We start from the raw sequence: 17,607 nt of genomic DNA, 5'->3' as shown, positions 1-17,607 counted from the left end.
TCTTTACGGATTTAAGGTAACACAGCATGACTAACTCATTTACAATGGTCATGTTGTGGCTGAAGTATTGTTTAACATTTATTAAGCTATTCATTAACACTAAATAAGAGACACAGCTTGTATGTATCTAGTTCTTCTTGTTTACAAACCGTTTTGAATGCGTAACACGTTGAAAGTAGCTTATTTAAACCATTAAATCTTTTTTCAAATTAAGCAAATAGCTCTCCATGGTTTGCCAGCTGTCACCGCAAAGAAGAGGGTATATGTAAATTGTAATGTAGTTCAGCAGAAACAAAATAGTTCTACATGAAACTGCTCTCAACAAGGTCTGTGGATTATCTTGAGTAACCAGGGGCCTGTATCACGAAGCGAGATCAACCTTTCCTGGGTTACCCAGACCTATCCTGGGTTGACTAACCCTAACAATGGCAATCAGGATAATCGGTATCACGACGCTGGATATCAACTCGGTAACTCAACCCAGGGTTGCTTTATCAAGAGCTGTGAACGCGCACGCAGCGGACCAATCACAGTCTGGAGAAGCGCAGCGTCACTGAGTGTCCTCACAGAGCGCCGTATGTGAGAGAAAAAAAAGTATTTCTAATGTGAGGATCAGAGATTAATTCTACTAAAATATGAAGAGGAGAAAAGCAACATTACAGAAAAGGCCAACACCGTGGCAGCTGCAGGAGGAGGAAACATGCGTGGCAACGCATAACGAGATGAATAATATTTAGCTTTAGTTTAGATTAGTTTATTTGCACGTAATGTTAAAAACAGATAGTATAAAATTTACGAGATTAAAAAAAGAAAAGTGCCGGAGAGGTTAGAAGCCACTAAAAGCTTATCAAAGAAATTCCCCTGTCAAAACATCAATGAAATCACATGACAGAGAAGAAAAAAAACAGGTCAGGAAAGAAGAAATAGAGGAGGAGAGAGGGAAAAATCAAGACAAAACAAGGTAGCAAATAAAATGATGTGTAGGTTAAATTACTCATCACTGGTTCAAGTAGCTACAGTACATGTACTTGTACATCTGACACTGATCACACCCTTGAATCCCATCAAATCAATGCTGCGCAGATGAATTGCGTGTATTACAATTATCGTCTAACATCATTGCATCTGATAAATTGGTCTTCTTTGTCATAACGTTATATATGCTACAATAAAGCTTAAAGCTGACGCCACAGTTAAATCATATCAACACCAAACTGATAGTCTGAATAAAATCATCCTGATATTGAGCTGTGTTAGAAATTAACAGCTGCGCAAAAATATAGCTAGCCTCCCTCTTTAAAAAACAAAAAGGAAAATCCCTCAAACACCATGAAGTGTAGACATGATAGGCTACTTTCCACATTTCCAGCAGCAAAGCTGTCAATTAGGCCCATTATCTTTAACAGGGATCATTTCCTCCAACAAAACAAAATGTTAGCACTAATTAATGGTGCTATTAAGTGTCCGCAAATTATCAGTTTCTTTTTTATGATGGAGTGGGATGAAAGTTCGACTTCATTCCGCTCCTTTTTGAACAGTCTTTTCATTGTCTGTTGTTGTTGCTTTCTTTTCTTTTTTAATGTTCAAAATAAACTTTCAAATCAAAATCAATCAAATGAATTAAACTTCCCGTCATGACTGGGCTGCATTTCTGTCAGCCATCAACAGCTGATTGGCCAGTGGGTGGTGCTTTTTATAGGATCAGATTCAACCCTGAACTTACCCTGCTCCGGAGCAGGATAGCCGTTCAGAGTAAGTTACCATGGTGATCTACCCCGATAAGAACTGAACCAGCTTTGTGAGACCGAAAACCCAGGGTTAACCCTGAAGTTAACTCGCTAAGACATTAATCCTGCTTCATGATACAGGCCCCCCGGTCATGATTTTTGTAAAGAGACATTGATGTTGAGTTTTTCAAATGTATTTTTTGGCACTTTGAGCACCACAAGCTGAGAAGGCAGACATCTCTACAGCCGATATCTCCATCGCTCAGCAACTCACACCAAAACAATCCAGATTGATAAACAGCACTACAGGTAAGAGGAAAATCTGTATTTTTAATGTTGGGTTGAACTGTCCCTTTTAAGAAACATTATGTCTAATGATGTGTTTTAGGGGTGGGTCTTTACTGACCTGAAGAAGCCTTGCTGGAACACAGAGAGACGTCGAGTTTTCCTGATCAACACATCTGAGATCTGACAGATCTCAATGCTGACGAAGAACACAGTGTAGCATGTGTACTCCTGGTACAACCTCTGACTGAAGGTCTGTAAGCATGGGACATAAGGGAGAACTTTTTGGGTTATTACGCTGGTAAAAAATACAAAATACTCTCTAGACCCAACCACTTTCTTTAGGACTAACATAAGTGACAAAAAGTCTACGAACTGACCCATTCTTGTCCATAGCTGTCCTGTAAGTCTTGAAGATGAACATCCTCCCACTGAGAGCGCAGGCCAACACACAAGAGTGGAAACCAGCCCTCCTGCGCCATGGCAGTGAAATAATCTGTAAAACCTGCATAAGACTGGATGGCTCCTGGGGGGGGGAGACGACACAGGAGGAGAAATTAAAAACTAGCTCTATGGCGAGTGGTAAAAAATAATTAAACCCTTCCTTTTTTTGGAGCTTAAAAAAAATGTCAACATCTGATTAATTACTTATGTTAACACCAGTATGGATTTCGTGAAAATGACTTGTCATAAATGGCTATCTTACAATTTTCTCATGAGATCACATCAGCTCTGGAAAGAATGAATACACAGTACAACTTTTTTTTTTAGTCTCATCAAAAGATTTTGTTACAGATAATCACGAAAATGTACAAGCCAAATTAAGTTCCTCTGGCTTCCAAAGCTCAGTACGTAAGTGGTTACGTGAGTACATCAGCAATAGAAAACTGTATTTCAGTTCAGAAGTGTTCTTCTCAAAGTAAAATCTTGTGTGGGGTCCCACAAGAGTCACTTGTTGGCCCTCCACTTTTTCCTGATTATATAAATGAACTAGCCTTTGTCTTTCAAACTGTATTTGCTGTCTTATGTTTCATTTTAAAACTAAATGAAATTAACAGAGATGTGCACAAGGTTGCAATTTGGTTTAAAGTGAATAAAGGTGTCTCTTAATATCAAGAAAACTAATTTTACAATTAATTTTTGCTGCTAATTATTACTGCCGAGACTAGATAGAGATAAATATTGACGGTGTACCCATCACTCAAATTTTTAGTACCTGGTTTTTGGTTTTTAGTAGCAACATAATGGCTTCATCTGAAAACACATCACAAAAAATTTTGGTCTTTTCTGAAAGATGGGTATTTGGGCTGACCTGAATGCTTTAAAGCTTCGATTGTTGCCATGGTAATCAATGTCCAAACTGGTATATGAATGCTCAGTTTTTCTATGCTCTTACCTCAGAAATTCCAAATGGCCTATAAATTAAGAAAAAGTAATCCAACATAATTCAATTTGCATCAACATTAATTATTGTCAGACAAAAAGTGATAGGCCTAGTTTTCTTACTATTATGGCTAATGTTACTGTGACCTGTCTGCTAACAAAGTGGCTAACCGTCGCGTTATTTTAGGTACAATGACCGAAAACTGTTGTTTCAAGATCAAAATATCACATCAATTTCAAGACTCTGCTTCTCACCTTTAAGGCCCTGCATAATCAAGCCCCTTCCTACCTGTCTGAACTCCTTCATATCTACACACCCTCCGGTACTTTGAGATCCTCTTCTGCAATCCAGCTCACATCACCATCTGCCTGCTTGACTACCATGGGTTCTACAGCCTTCAGCCGTTCTGCCCCCCGCCTCTGGAACGGTCTCCCCTGCGACATTTGCATTATTGACTCCCTTTCCATTTTAAAATCCCGTCTGAAAATACACCTTTTCAAGCTGGCATATTCAGTCTGATTTAATGGAGACACGCATATGGTGACCTGCACTGATGAAGACATTATGATGATGATGATTTTATACCTAATATTTATTATGATTTTTGTCTGGTCATTTTTTAACTTTTATTGTATGTTACAGACTTGTTGGATTTTATAATGTGTGGATACATTGCTGCTTTTTTTTCTTCCCAAACTGTGTCTTGTAAGGTGTCCTTGAGTGCTCTGAAAGGCGCCCATAATTAAAATGCATTGTCATTATTATTATGCCAGCACCCTGTTATGGACAAAGCTGTCCGTAAGATTGCAAGCTTACCTAATTTTTTGGGGGAAATATTTTTAGTTCAACTCAGATTGTCACTCTTCTAACAAGACAGTTTAGTAACACTTTTTTTTTTTTGTTAAAGGATAATGACTTTGACATATTCAAAACTGTTAAGTTTAGGTTTCTTGTACTTGATTGTTATAATCAAATTAAGGTTGACCCGTGATAAGCCTTCAAGGCTTTTGGCCTCTCTTGCATATTCTTTTATTACTTGTATTGTTTTTTTCCCTTAATTTTCTTTTTCTATGCCCCATTAAATAAATCATCATCACCAATTCAACGTATCTTAGGTTATTACAGCAGTAAGATACAGTACCAGCACAGACACGAACAGAGTCTCACCTATCTGAAAGTATGAGTACACAGCCAGGGCCTCGTTTACCAGACGATCACGACGTGGGTTCCTGGGCTTCAGATGCATGATATCACTCTCTGCTTTCTCGTAAGCCAGAGAGACAGACGGGAACTACAGGACAGACAGGAATAAATAAATTATATCTCATTATACAGCAGATATGGCAGTGAGGAAGATCATGATGTTGCTGATTTAATAAGGTATTTTACATCACTGTCTGTAAAGAATTAGGGTGGTGTGTGTGTGTGTGGTGATCCAAATAAAAGTGTTCGGGTCATATTTCAAATATTAGACACCATTATCTTTAATGAAAATAAATAGTGAATTACCATAAGTAAGTAACTTGCTTTCTTGCTGAACTGATACTAATGACATAATTACTCACAATGTCGGTGGCCAGTTCGATGAAGAGAATAGTGATGCAGCCCAGAGGAAGAGGCACGCTGACGGTGATGTAGATCAGATATGGAGTCAGCTCAGGAATGTTCTTGGTTAGTGTGTAGGCAATGGACTTCTTCAGGTTGTCAAAGATAAGACGGCCTACACACAAACACACACTTTAACTCAAGTAGGTCAGTATAGTCTGTTAATATACAGACTGTTCATTGTCAAGTATATCTTTTCACTTCTACAGCATGTGTACTTTTACTGCATGTAGTGACCACCAAGATAACAATGTGTAATCATTTTTTAAAATAAAGCACAGAGAAACAAACAGGGTCTGTGGTCTACACAAGCTTAAGAGACTTTGACATTTTGTTCTACCACATAAAACACGTCAGTAAATACCCAACTTGTGAATTTTTATGCTTTTAGGTGTCTTTAAAAAGGCGGCTGCTCACACGCGGATAAATGACACTACAGGACGTCATTACACTGAACACGGTTTTACAGCCTGTGGTGGTGATGTTAAGTCATGTGGCTGTGGTGTAGTTTGTTTATGGCCCAACGTTAGCTTTTTACTTCTGGCAATTGCATTTACACTTCACAGACCATAAAAGTGGTGTTCATTTGTGAAGATTACCTGCCACAGAGCTTATTTTCTGCAGTAATCCAAAGGACATATCCCATTTGGATTTTGTTGAGGGAAACAGTGTGATGCTAACTTCTGTGTCAGCCTACAAAAAAATGTCCCTGCAGCACTCTACTGAGGCTTAAATTTATGCACTAATTAAAGGTGTGGCCACTTTGAGTGACAAGTTGCTACCACAGTGACAATATTGGTTAGGCTGGTAACCATAGTGTACCCCCAATATAGCTGTAGCTGTCGTCATTTTATTGTGTTTTCAGTTAATTGTAACATTTTGGTCACGTAAAAAGTCTTGTTCTGCATTTTGTTGTACTGACAGACCCTCCAAGGAGTCAGGTGTTAAGTTTTTTCTTAAGTGCATTTTGTTTTAATGGTTTTAAGTAAAGTAATAAGTAAACCATAGCTGTCAATGCTCTGTGCTAACCAAGCTAGCAGCTAGCATTAGGGTTATCTCTACCCTCTCATCCAAATGTGGTTAATTCTGCCTGCAAAAAATTAAGATGGCAACAGCAAAAATGCCAAATTTGAGGTTTCAGTACGACAGCCAGTGGGTGACGTCACATTGGCTACATTCATTATCTTACACAGTCTATGGTTAAGATTGCTTTGTCAAAACACTCAGAATTCCTTCTCTCTAAGTCTCACCCTGCTCCACTCCAGTGACAATAGAGGCAAAGTTGTCGTCCAACAGGATCATGTCGGCAGCATTCTTGGCGGCGTCTGACCCGGCAATTCCCATGGCAACACCAATATCAGCCCTTTTAAGAGCCGGAGAGTCGTTTACACCATCACCTGTCACGGCAACAATGGAGCCCTGGGGGGGGGGTGAAAGACAAACCAATCTCTTCCTCGCTGATTCCTCATACACGATCCTCTTAGCATTATTAGCTTTATAGTGTGATGTATGCAAAACTTGATCTGGATACATATCAATTTTAAATCATGACTTAAGTTTCGCTCAGTCATCACAGGATTAAGCGGGCTCGGGTAGTAAAGTGAGAGGTGTGTGTGTGTGTGTGTGTGTGTGTGTGTGTGTGTGTGTTCATTTACCAGACGTTGACAACTCTCCACAATAATCAGTTTCTGCTGAGGGGATGTTCTTGCAAACACCATCTCAGGATGATTGCGCAGTGCATCATCGAGCTCGTCACTGCTCATCTCTTTCAGCTGACCACCACTGATCACACAAGCACGGGCATCCCTGCACACAGACGACACGGCGATGGACACAGTTACACTCAATGAATAGTTGAAGACATGCATGCATTCAGAAAGTCCAGTTAATCTCTTGTGAATCTTTATATGACGATGATGCTGGATTCTGTAGCTCTGCTTTGTGGTCACACAGTAGAAATTAACATGGATAGACGGTCAGGTCTTTGATACGTCAGAGACGAGCATAGGTCAAAGTGTGGACAGCAGCTGTGCAAATACCTCTTGTTGACTTGTTCGACAGGTATGCGCTTCCTTGCCGCAATATCCTCCACTGTTTCACTGCCTTCTGAGATAATACCAACGTTAGCTGCTATTGCCTTTGCTGTAATTGGATGGTCTCCAGTCACCATGACAACCTAAAGTCCCAAGATAAATTAGGAGTTAAAGACAGATAAATAAACGTAAACACACAAAGTGAAAATGCCATCTTTTGCACACAAAAGATCTAAACCAGTGTAAACGCGCATGTTGGGCAATGTGAACACACCCTGATACCAGCAGTACGACATTTCATCACGGCATCAGGCACAGTGGCTCTTGGCGGGTCAATCATTGAGATGAGACCAGCAAAGCACAATCCTGATGTGGGGAAATTCATCTCATCAGTCTCAAACCGAAAGCCACGAGGAAACTCCTTCTCGTTCAGATAGAGATGACAGAAACCTGGGAGAGGAAAAATGGAACAGCAAATAAAAAAAAAAAGATTAAAAAAAAAAGATGTCTTACTATTAATTTGATTTGATTAGTTAGTTTGTGTTATTTTGTGACTTTGATGAATCCAATCAAACCCTATAAAACACCAAAGACACAATAACGCAAACTAACTGATCAAAGCAACAGTACAACAGCAGCTCCCGTGTTCAGTGAGGTAAAATTACTGTTTTTGTCAATGGAGTCTGGTTTTGAAAAGAGCATAGATAAGTTTCACTTCCAGTTCAGTTCCCTATCCAAAAGGGCTGTCTGAAGTACTGAGCAGACGTCCAGATAAATGAGACTTGGATAATACATCACGAGTTGTTTGGGAGTTTGTAAACTGATGTTTTGATATGCAGACACTGACAACTTCAATCTCAATCTCAACTCTCAATTCTGTTTTTTTTTTTTTTTTAATTCTTAGTTCATCAGAGGCAAAGTTTTCTTTACAAATTCAGCGTAACACTGGTTACAGTGGGTAATTGATATACAGATGATCATTTGGGGGGGTGAAATATTCCTTTAAAAACTAAGAAATATAACTGATTGTATATTTAGTGACTGAGGCTTTGGAGTTTTACACCACACTAATGAGTTGTTGTTGTTTTTTCCAATGTATTGTAAGCAAAACTGTTTTCAATATTACAAGTCACATAATTCAGTCACACCATGGTCATTATAAGCAGTCTTACCCAGTACTCTCTCTCCCAGTCCTCCCAGGTCCATATAAGCGGTCTGAAAGGCTTCACTCCACTGTTCATCCAGAGGCAGCTCCTGGCCTTTTATCAAAATGGTGGAGCAGCGCTCTAAGATACGTTCTGGTGCTCCCTTCATCACCATCAGGTAGCGCAGGTCCAGAGGATCCTCCAGTTCATGGATAGACAGCTGGACAAAGAGACACAGGTTATTAAAAGCTAAATAAAATTAATAAGAGCACTTAGATCCACTGTGAATCCCAGAATTACAGTACAGTACTATGACATTCTCAAAGTCGGAAACTCCAGATGATATAATTAAATATTAAAAATAAATGTTTTGCCCACTTTTCTGGTTTACAAATAGTTATTCATCAAGGGTGATAAAAAAAAGCCTTGCTCCCACCTGGAACTTGTTGGTAGAGTTGAAGGGCACTTCAGCCACTTTCTTGAAACGATTACGGTAGTCCATGACGTTCCCTATAGTGAGCTCAGTGAACTTCAGCAGAGCCGTCTCCGATGCATCTCCCACCACAAGCCTCTGTGTGAGACGTCAGAGTCAGATACAAAGAGACAAAATAAACAAATCTATCTTAGAATAATTTTTAATTTAAAAAAAAGGGGGCAAAATGGCTTCTTTAACCCTAAGATGCTGCGGGACTTACTGTCCTTCAGAGGCTGTAGTGGGCTGAGTTTTAAACCTCGAGTATATCCTTTGGTAGCAGCAATGTCATGCTAGCTTGTTGGACAGAGGGCTTAATCACACTCCAAAGTTAGGCTCAATTTTGGCAAGGGAAAAACTGATATGGCCTTTGTCACAGGGGTCCCATGACCTCTTACCTCAAGATATCTGAATAAAAGGTGGGTTCTGTGGGCACCCATGAGTCTCCCGTTTACAGATATGCCCACTTTATGCTAGTCCCATGCAGTTTCTCTCATGCAGTACAAGTGTGCTAACGCCACCCACTGTATTTGAATATTTCTGCATATGGGGTCCATAAACAGTGTTGCAATTGTAAACACTGGGTATGACTTGAAAGTGGAGACTCTTGTGGATTCAATGAGCACAAATTACAGTGTTCCTCAAGGTCCTGGTGTCTTAATGTGGGATTTTGGAGGAATTATTGACCATTTTTATAAATTCTCCAGTTGTCAAAAATGCTTTAATTAACCACCAAATGTATGTCACAAATAGTATCAACCCAAAAATTGTTGCAACCACTTATGACACATAATTGATCATGATAGTCCCATCATAATGTTCTAAGCCCTGTTAACACACCATGCTTTCAGATTATGTAAACCACTTCTACAAGGCATATACTGTTGACCTATTATCTCCCTCTAAAAATCCCCTATTCCTCCCTTAAAATAGACAAAATGGGTCTTTGGTTGGTCTCACAGGGTTGACACAAACATAACAAAATGTAGGAAAAACTGCAAGCTGGAGCAAGATGTAACACTCTGTGTGCTCAGTATGGCGCCACATGGGTGTTTACTACAAACGTCTTAAAACTATGAACAGGTACCTTAGGAATAGGCACACCATCCTGATCTGGTCTGAATGTAGCTCTGTTACACAGCGAAGCCACTCTTCCCAGTGAACGCCATGTTTCTGATGACTGGTCAAAACTCTGGCCTGGAAACCACACAATCACGATTAGTGACAGATTACTCATATGTGAAGAAACATTAATCCACCTTTTAAATACAAATAATGGCTGAAACAGCAACCTACAAGTTAGCGCATTATAATTTATATCACATCTGATAGATAGAATAGACAGAATAATGTTTTTTCCGGACATGTTTAAAAGAAACAAACAAGCTTTGGTTAGAAAAAATAAATGAAAATAAAAATATAATAATAAAGAAATAAAAAACGATCTACATTATAACACTGCTTACAACAGCAGTGACTTTGATAAAGCTTTTACTCATGTGTTTACCTGACTGATCTTCAGTGGTATCAGCAGCGTGGATGTGGTTGTCGAACCAAAGATGGGCTACAGTCATCCTGTTCTGGGTCAGGGTACCAGTCTTATCAGAACAGATCACTGAAGTGGAGCCTAAACACACACAGCTTGAAGTTACAATCTCAATTTCGTTCTCTTTGGCAGCACCCATAGCGATGAGTGGTAATTGCAAGATGTATTTTTGGTGTGCTACTGTATGTACCTCTACAGAGGGTTGTCAAAAAACATACAGAATGGAACGGTGCTATTGGTACCATCCACAAACTTTCTACGACAGAAATGCAAAAATTTTCTATTGTGTAATGAACTGAACCGCAGTGCTTGGTGGAAATGAGGCTTCACTTGAGGTAATTTATGATGGTATGCTGGCGTAGTTCAGGCCATCACACTGATTAAGAAACCTGGCACAAAATGAAGGTGGTGCAATCTTGCCCCGGTGATGTAATTTGAAACCAGAGTCTGGGCAGTAGCGATCTCAGCAATATCTAGTTCCCACCCATATACCAATCCGACATATTGCAAGCAGCACCATTGATAGCAAACACACCAACTGGCATGCACAGCTATCAAACATGACATCACGCCCAATTTTTATAGCATCAAATAACTAATAAAACCAAACTTATCAGAAATATGATCACTTGAATAAACATCAGTTTGATATGAACTACCTAAAATGACATAAACTATCTTTGGGAAAAATTTATTTGACGTGTACTTTGGTCTTTAAGTATGTCCTATCCACTAACATGAAGGGGGAAGGGGGCGGGGTTTATGACCTACACTGCAGCCAGACACCAGGGACCATCAAGATGTTTTGGCTTCACTTGGAGCTGTCATGTCATCTATATTGATGTACAGTATGTTCCACACCCTCAGAATTACTGTGTGCAGTTTCTGCTATTTGTTAGTTTTTCTTTTTAATATACAGTACAGGCCAAAAGTTTGGACACACCTTCTCATTCAATGCGTTTTCTTTATTTCCATGACTATTTACATTGTAGATTCTCACTGAAGGCATCAAAACTATGAATAAACACATGTGGAGTTATGTACTTAACAAAAAAAGGTGAAATAACTGAAAACATGTTTTATATTCTAGTTTCTTCAAAATAGCCACCCTTTGCTCTGATTACTGCTTTGCACACTCTTGGCATTCTCTCCATGAGCTTCAAGAGCTAGTCACCTGAAATGGTTTCCACTTCACAGGTGTGCCTTATCAGGGTTAATTAGTGGAATTTCTTGCTTTATCAATGGGGTTGGGACCATCAGTTGTGTTGTGCAGAAGTCAGGTTAATACACAGCCGACAGCCCTATTGGACAACTGTTAAAATTCATATTATGGCAAGAACCAATCAGCTAACTAAAGAAAAACCAGTGGCCATCATTACTTTAAGAAATGAAGGTCAGTCAGTCCGGAAAATTGCAAAAACTTTAAATGTGTCCCCAAGTGGAGTCGCAAAAACCATCAAGCGCTACAACGAAACTGGCACACATGAGGAGCGACCCAGGAAAGGAAGACCAAGAGTCACCTCTGCTTCTGAGGATAAGTTCATCCGAGTCACCAGCCTCAGAAATCGCAAGTTAACAGCAGCTCAGATCAGAGACCAGATGAATGCCACACAGAGTTCTAGCAGCAGACCCATCTCTAGAATAACTGTTAAGAGGAGACTGCGCGAATCAGGCCTTCATGGTCAAATAGCTGCTAGGAAACCACTGCTAAGGAGAGGCAACAAGCAGAAGAGATTTGTTTGGGCCAAGAAACACAAGGAATGGACATTAGACCAGTGGAAATCTGTGCTTTGGTCTGATGAGTCCAAATTTGAGATCTTTGGTTCAAACCGCCGTGTCTTTGTGAGACGCAGAAAAAGTGAACGGATGGATTCCACATGCCTGGTTCCCACTGTGAAGCATGGAGGAGGAGGTGTGATGGTGTGGGGGTGTTTTGCTGGTGACACTGTTGGGGATTTATTCAAAATTGAAGGCACACTGAACCAGCATGGCTACCACAGCATCCTGCAGCGACATGCCATCCCATCCGGTTTGCGTTTAGTTGGACCATCATTTATTTTTCAACAGGACAATGACCCCAAACACACCTCCAGGCTGTGTAAGGGCTATTTGACCAAGAAGGAGAGTGATGGAGTGCTGCGGCAGATGACCTGGCCTCCACAGTCACCGGACCTGAACCCAATCGAGATGGTTTGGGGTGAGCTGGACCGCAGAGTGAAGGCAAAGGGGCCAACAAGTGCTAAACACCTCTGGGAACTCCTTCAAGACTGTTGGAAAACCATTTCAGGTGACTACCTCTTGAAGCTCATGGAGAGAATGCCAAGAGTGTGCAAAGCAGTAATCAGAGCAAAGGGTGGCTATTTTGAAGAAACTAGAATATAAAACATGTTTTCAGTTATTTCACCTTTTTTGTTAAGTACATAACTCCACATGTGTTCATTCATAGTTTTGATGCCTTCAGTGAGAATCTACAATGTAAATAGTCATGAAAATAAAGAAAACGCATTGAATGAGAAGGTGTGTCCAAACTTTTGGCCTGTACTGTAACTTTACTTTTTTGACTGCCCTCTGAAAAACTGTTCCCTGTACCATCGCCGTAAATTCAGCCCCTGCATGCATGCTGGAATCGCTTAATGAAGGCCAAACTTCTCAAGTCAAATCTTCTGTCTTTATGTCACCGAACAGGATGTGTGTGTGGTATCCAGGCAAACTAACCTAACGTCTCCACAGCCTCCAGGTTCTTCACAACGCAGTTCTTCCTGGCAAGTCGTTTAGCAGTCAGCGACAGACATACCTGTTAACCAAAGACACAGCCTGTTACAGACTGACTTTTACATCCACATTCATTTTGCATACATATTACATTCACTAATACAAAGGATATGATTCTGCATTGGTGCCATTGTCCGAAATGAGCATTCATACAGTCAAGGGGTCTCATTCATAAACATTGCACAAAACGAGGCCTGAAAAAGACGTATGCCACTCACCACGAAAAAGTTGTCATCTATGAGAAACAGACTTAATGGGAGAAACTGTCACCCATGCTTACGAACATTTTGGAGACAGTAAATTGGCGATGCAGATAGTGAGGTGGAATTTTTAGTATGAATGCTCCGCACTGTTTTGTAAATAAGACCCCTGATCTGATATGCAAAGACATGATCGAAACTAGACGTCACGCAACAATGGTGTAACAGAAATTCACATTTGTTGCAGTGACTCACAGTAACTGTCGCAAGTAGCCCCTCTGGCACATAAGCCACCACGATAGCCATGAAAAAGATCATGGCTTCCAGGAAGGCGTATCCGATGAACATGGCAACCACAAAGAAGGTGAACCCGAAAAAGATTGCAAGACCAGCAATGATGTCAACAAAATGTTCAATTTCTATGGCAATGGGTGTCTTCTCGTTGCCAACGCCGCTCGCCAAGCTGGCAATCCGACCGATGATGGTACGATCACCTGTGTTAATGATCATACCAGTGGCTACACCTGGAGAGGAGAGAGGAGACGTTGTTCTCATGTTCACCTACTAACAAATAAATGACTAAATAAATTCTATCTAGTCCAGGCTTGTATATGTAGGTTCTGTTTACTGCACTGTACCTTCCAGACACGTTGTGGAGAAGAAAGCAATGTTCCTGGTCTCTAGTGGATTCTCATGAGTGCATTCTGGACTCCTGGTTTGCGGTTCGGACTCACCAGTCAAGGACGAGTTGTCCACCTGGCACACAAAGTACATTCACAAAAGGTTCCACATGACAGAGTAAGATGTCTGATAATGGATTGGCCCATACTGTGTAAGTACTGAGCACACTACGCTGAGGATGCTGTAATTAAAAAGGTTGAAAATGTTTTTTCAGATTAGCCTGGTAAAACCATCCTGATGACGTGAGCTAAGCATTTTGTTTTGCTCTCTGTATCAGTCTAGACTCAAACAGTGCCCCAAACACTTTCAGTAGGCGGGAGTACTCGCTGTAACAGACAAACTCCTCCAGCCAGTCACCGTAACAAAACACCAGGGAACATCTACATCACCAACAAGCCAGCTGATAAATCAAGCTTTTGCCAAATCCAGTCGGAGGAAAGGCGAAAATGTCTTTTCCTCCAAGAAACTCCATGAATGCTTACTGTTGTACTTTAATCGTTGTTACTGACTCTTTTATTGCCGTGTTTACTCCACTAACATTAGAGTTAGCGCTTGTTGCTTCAGGAGCTGCCATTATTGTTCTGCAAGCTGCAGCGTGCATTTTACATCATCAACTACAACACAGTCCCTGATTGGCTGCTCATGTTGTCAATTATGGTGCGGATCCCTGATTGGCCCCGTCTGAAACAGAATGTTGAGCTCAAGTGATCAGGATGGTCTTACGGGCCTAATTTCATTTACCAGTACCAACTTTGACTACATGCAGACATTTGGAGAATATACACTGATTTTTGACTTTAATGTAGAAATTCAATGTCTGATCTTAAGCTTATATCATGACACGTGTCATGAGTCCATATGTGTGGAGGGTATACAGTATATGTGTGCGATCTACCTTACAGCCTTGACCGGAGATGATGCGAATGTCAGCAGGGACTCTGTCGCCTCCTTTGATCTCCACCAAATCCCCCACCACCAACTGGTTGGCATTGATCTGGTTTTTCTGGCCATCGCGGATCACAATAGCTTGCTGTTTTTTGGGAGATTGGGAGTGTAATTAGCAAACATTAGCGGAGATGATCACAGGAAGACAGGGTGGCAGAGTGAAATGGGAGTGAAAGAACATGAAAAAAGGAAAGCTGTTCATATTAAATTGTAACAATGTATGGAAATGGAGTTGCACTTTTTTAACTGGTGAAAAAGGTCCAATGTTTAGGATTTAGGAGGATATACTGGCAGATATGGAATGTGAGAATTGTGTTTTCTTTAGTGTATGATAACCTGAAAATAAAAATCCTTGTGTTTTTGCTGCATTAGAATGAGCCGTATATATCTACAGAGGGAGCAGGTGCTCGTCCACAGAGTCAACCATGTTTCTACAGTAGCCCAAATTAGACAAACCAAACACTGGCTCTAGATATAAAGGCCATTTGTGTTTTCGTATCGGCCACCATAGTTAACAGCCCCTCTGTGACAAGCAGCGTTGGAAAAACACTGCTTTCTAGCGTGAAACTACTTTATTCAGTGTTTTTACTGGTTTCAATCACAGGGTCTGTTAGTTTTGGAGAGAAAGAGACATCAACTGATAATTCAGCTCCCTTTGAAAACCTCCTTAACGTCCGCATCCTAAGTTATCAGAGAAAAAAGCACACATTAGCAGGTGCTAAGCTAATGGCCCATCTCTGATCGGCGATCTCCGATAAAAACCTCATGAACAATGAACACTTAAGGAATTCTAACCAGAAGAAGTTTCAGCTCACTGCTAGATGCCACTAAATCCCTCACTTTTGTGCAACTTACCTGTGGCACCAGATTCTTGAAGCTAGCAATGATGTTGGTACTCTTGAATTCTTGGTAGTAACCAAAGCAACCAGTTACCACGACGACAGCAATTAGAGTGATGGCCAGGTACAGCTGGAGTGACAAAGAAGATGTATCCGTAAAATGACTTAAAATGTGGACCCCCCCCCCCCTCCTTGTATCTTTGTCTCCGTCCCTCTCTGATCCCTCCTGCTCAAAGATCCACAGGAGCCCCACATGCATTCTTTTTCTCTTTTTTCCAACGGTGCACAAAAATATAACAACTCACATCGTCAAAGGAGGTCCAGTTCCCTCTCGCAAGTTCAATTCCAAAGGCGATGAAGCAGATGACAGCTGCGACCCACATCAGACACTGCAGTCCTCCAGCCAGCTGCCTGGCAAATTTCACATACTCTGGAGTTCCTTTGGGGGGCTTCAGTTCATTAGGACCGTCTCTCTCCAAGACTTGACGGGCAAAGGTGGTGGTCAAACCCTGTGGATGGAGGGCAGAAAAACAGATTGAATAAATGAGTATAGTTGGGGAAAAATAAGGAGCCCATTGACAATGTTTACATGCACACTAAGATTCCACTACTACTCTGAATGTGACAATATTCTGACTTTGATACAGGTCACGTAAACACCATATTGCATTTAGATATTCCACATTAAGCGTTTCTTTTTAAATGCAGTATTTTCCAGTTAAGATGTGAGATGTGACAGTGTTATTCTGGTTTTTGAGCATTTATGGACACGTAAACAGCCCAATCATGAGGTGTGTCTCAACTGGGACTTTTGTGACAGTTTGTGACACATGGCCTCTTGCCTGTTTACAGTAGGCTCTATGAGTTGTCATGGATACGCTGTAAACAATGGTTGTAGCCAGTAGTTTACCCTGCGGGTAGAAATACATGTCCAAAAGAAAAGCCCACATTTCTGGTCAGAAGAAGAAACAAACTTACATTTAAACATTATAAAAACATGGATATCAACAGGTTTTTGGACATACAGAAATATCACAACACCAACCTTTTCAAGAAGGTGGCTGAAGGAATAAAGAGGGAGGCTGTGCTTGCACAATCAAACAAATCCACCACCAGCGGAGAATAATTAAAAGGCACATCACATAGGTGCGAGGCTATCAAAAAAACTGTGTGAACTAAGGAGAAAAGTAACACCTGCACACTTATTCCATGCCACCCAAGTTTAATAAAGACAATGTTTGAATCCTACTTGGATTTTCATCAGGTCAAAATGTTTGAAAAGTTGAAACCACACACATAATGCACACCAACATTCTGACAAGCTCTGTGGTGGCAGGTGTGGTTACCATCATGGTGGTAAAACAAGTGACAACAACAATTCAATAAGATACATAGAAAAAAGTCCATATGGGGAAAAAACAGTAATACAAAGGCCATACTACAAAATCTTGGACATATATCTAATAAAACATATAAAAATTCATCATCATTTTTCGTCACCTGCGGTTAAATATATATCAGGTTAAGCTGCAGAACAAAAGAAATCTCAAATGCACGCACAGAAATTTGGTCTGAAACACTGTTCTAAAAACAGTTGGATCAAATTCCAATGAAGGAAAATAACGAATAATGATAAAAACACACCTGCAATATTAAACAACTTTTTGTTTATACAGATGTGTGCGTCAAGGTCTCGAAAAACATATGTTGTTATGTCATGTTAGGGCACGTTAATAGGACTATGCACGGCTGCATGTAAACAGACGTATTTGTGGAATATTAATTTTTATCTAGTGGAATACTATTTTTATGAGCCATTTAAACAGCTTAGTAGGAATATTGTCTTTTTCAGAGTAAGGGCAAAAACCAGAATATTCAGTGCATGTTAACACAGTCAGTGTTTTGGAACATTAAAGCACCCACACAGAGAGAACAAAGGGGGAGTGTTGGATATGGTTGAAGAGAGGAGGAAG

At 40.5% G+C, this 17,607-nt stretch overlaps 2 protein-coding genes across 9 annotated transcripts in view; one reads left to right on the top strand and one right to left on the bottom strand.

The window, feature by feature from the left end:
* LOC125892645 (DENN domain-containing protein 3-like) overlaps positions 1-4,485 on the top strand; it is a 35,737-nt gene extending 31,252 nt beyond the window's left edge. For 2 of the 5 annotated variants that reach the window (XM_049582729.1, XM_049582725.1), the window contains exon 29: positions 3,658-4,485. The gene's annotated coding sequence lies outside the window, so the exon portion shown is untranslated. Of the gene's footprint in view, positions 1-1,940; positions 2,037-2,115; positions 2,363-2,408; positions 2,537-3,657 lie in introns of those variants that run through there. The other 3 variants (XM_049582726.1, XM_049582728.1, XM_049582727.1) reach the window with 3 other exon arrangements.
* The window catches only part of LOC125892646 (potassium-transporting ATPase alpha chain 1), a 29,494-nt gene that overhangs the window by 1,548 nt on the left and 10,339 nt on the right, over positions 1-17,607 (bottom strand). For all 4 annotated transcript variants that reach the window (XM_049582730.1, XM_049582734.1, XM_049582733.1 and 1 more), the window contains 18 exons: positions 15,940-16,143; positions 15,651-15,764; positions 14,746-14,880; positions 13,808-13,925; positions 13,425-13,693; positions 12,913-12,991; positions 10,159-10,278; positions 9,739-9,848; positions 8,616-8,750; positions 8,207-8,399; positions 7,309-7,484; positions 7,041-7,177; positions 6,657-6,807; positions 6,252-6,420; positions 4,962-5,116; positions 4,564-4,687; positions 2,393-2,538; positions 2,134-2,267 (listed from right to left, as the gene is read on the bottom strand). In XM_049582730.1, coding sequence (XP_049438687.1) covers positions 2,134-2,267; positions 2,393-2,538; positions 4,564-4,687; positions 4,962-5,116; positions 6,252-6,420; positions 6,657-6,807; positions 7,041-7,177; positions 7,309-7,484; positions 8,207-8,399; positions 8,616-8,750; positions 9,739-9,848; positions 10,159-10,278; positions 12,913-12,991; positions 13,425-13,693; positions 13,808-13,925; positions 14,746-14,880; positions 15,651-15,764; positions 15,940-16,143 — 2,669 coding nt within the window. The remainder of the gene's footprint in view (positions 1-2,133; positions 2,268-2,392; positions 2,539-4,563; positions 4,688-4,961; positions 5,117-6,251; positions 6,421-6,656; positions 6,808-7,040; positions 7,178-7,308; positions 7,485-8,206; positions 8,400-8,615; positions 8,751-9,738; positions 9,849-10,158; positions 10,279-12,912; positions 12,992-13,424; positions 13,694-13,807; positions 13,926-14,745; positions 14,881-15,650; positions 15,765-15,939; positions 16,144-17,607) is intronic.

This window comes from Epinephelus fuscoguttatus, linkage group LG8, assembly GCF_011397635.1.
Source record: "Epinephelus fuscoguttatus linkage group LG8, E.fuscoguttatus.final_Chr_v1".
Taxonomy (NCBI): domain Eukaryota; kingdom Metazoa; phylum Chordata; class Actinopteri; order Perciformes; family Serranidae; genus Epinephelus; species Epinephelus fuscoguttatus.
Note: the sequence above shows the minus strand (reverse complement) of the source record. Positions and strands in the feature narration are given on the sequence as shown.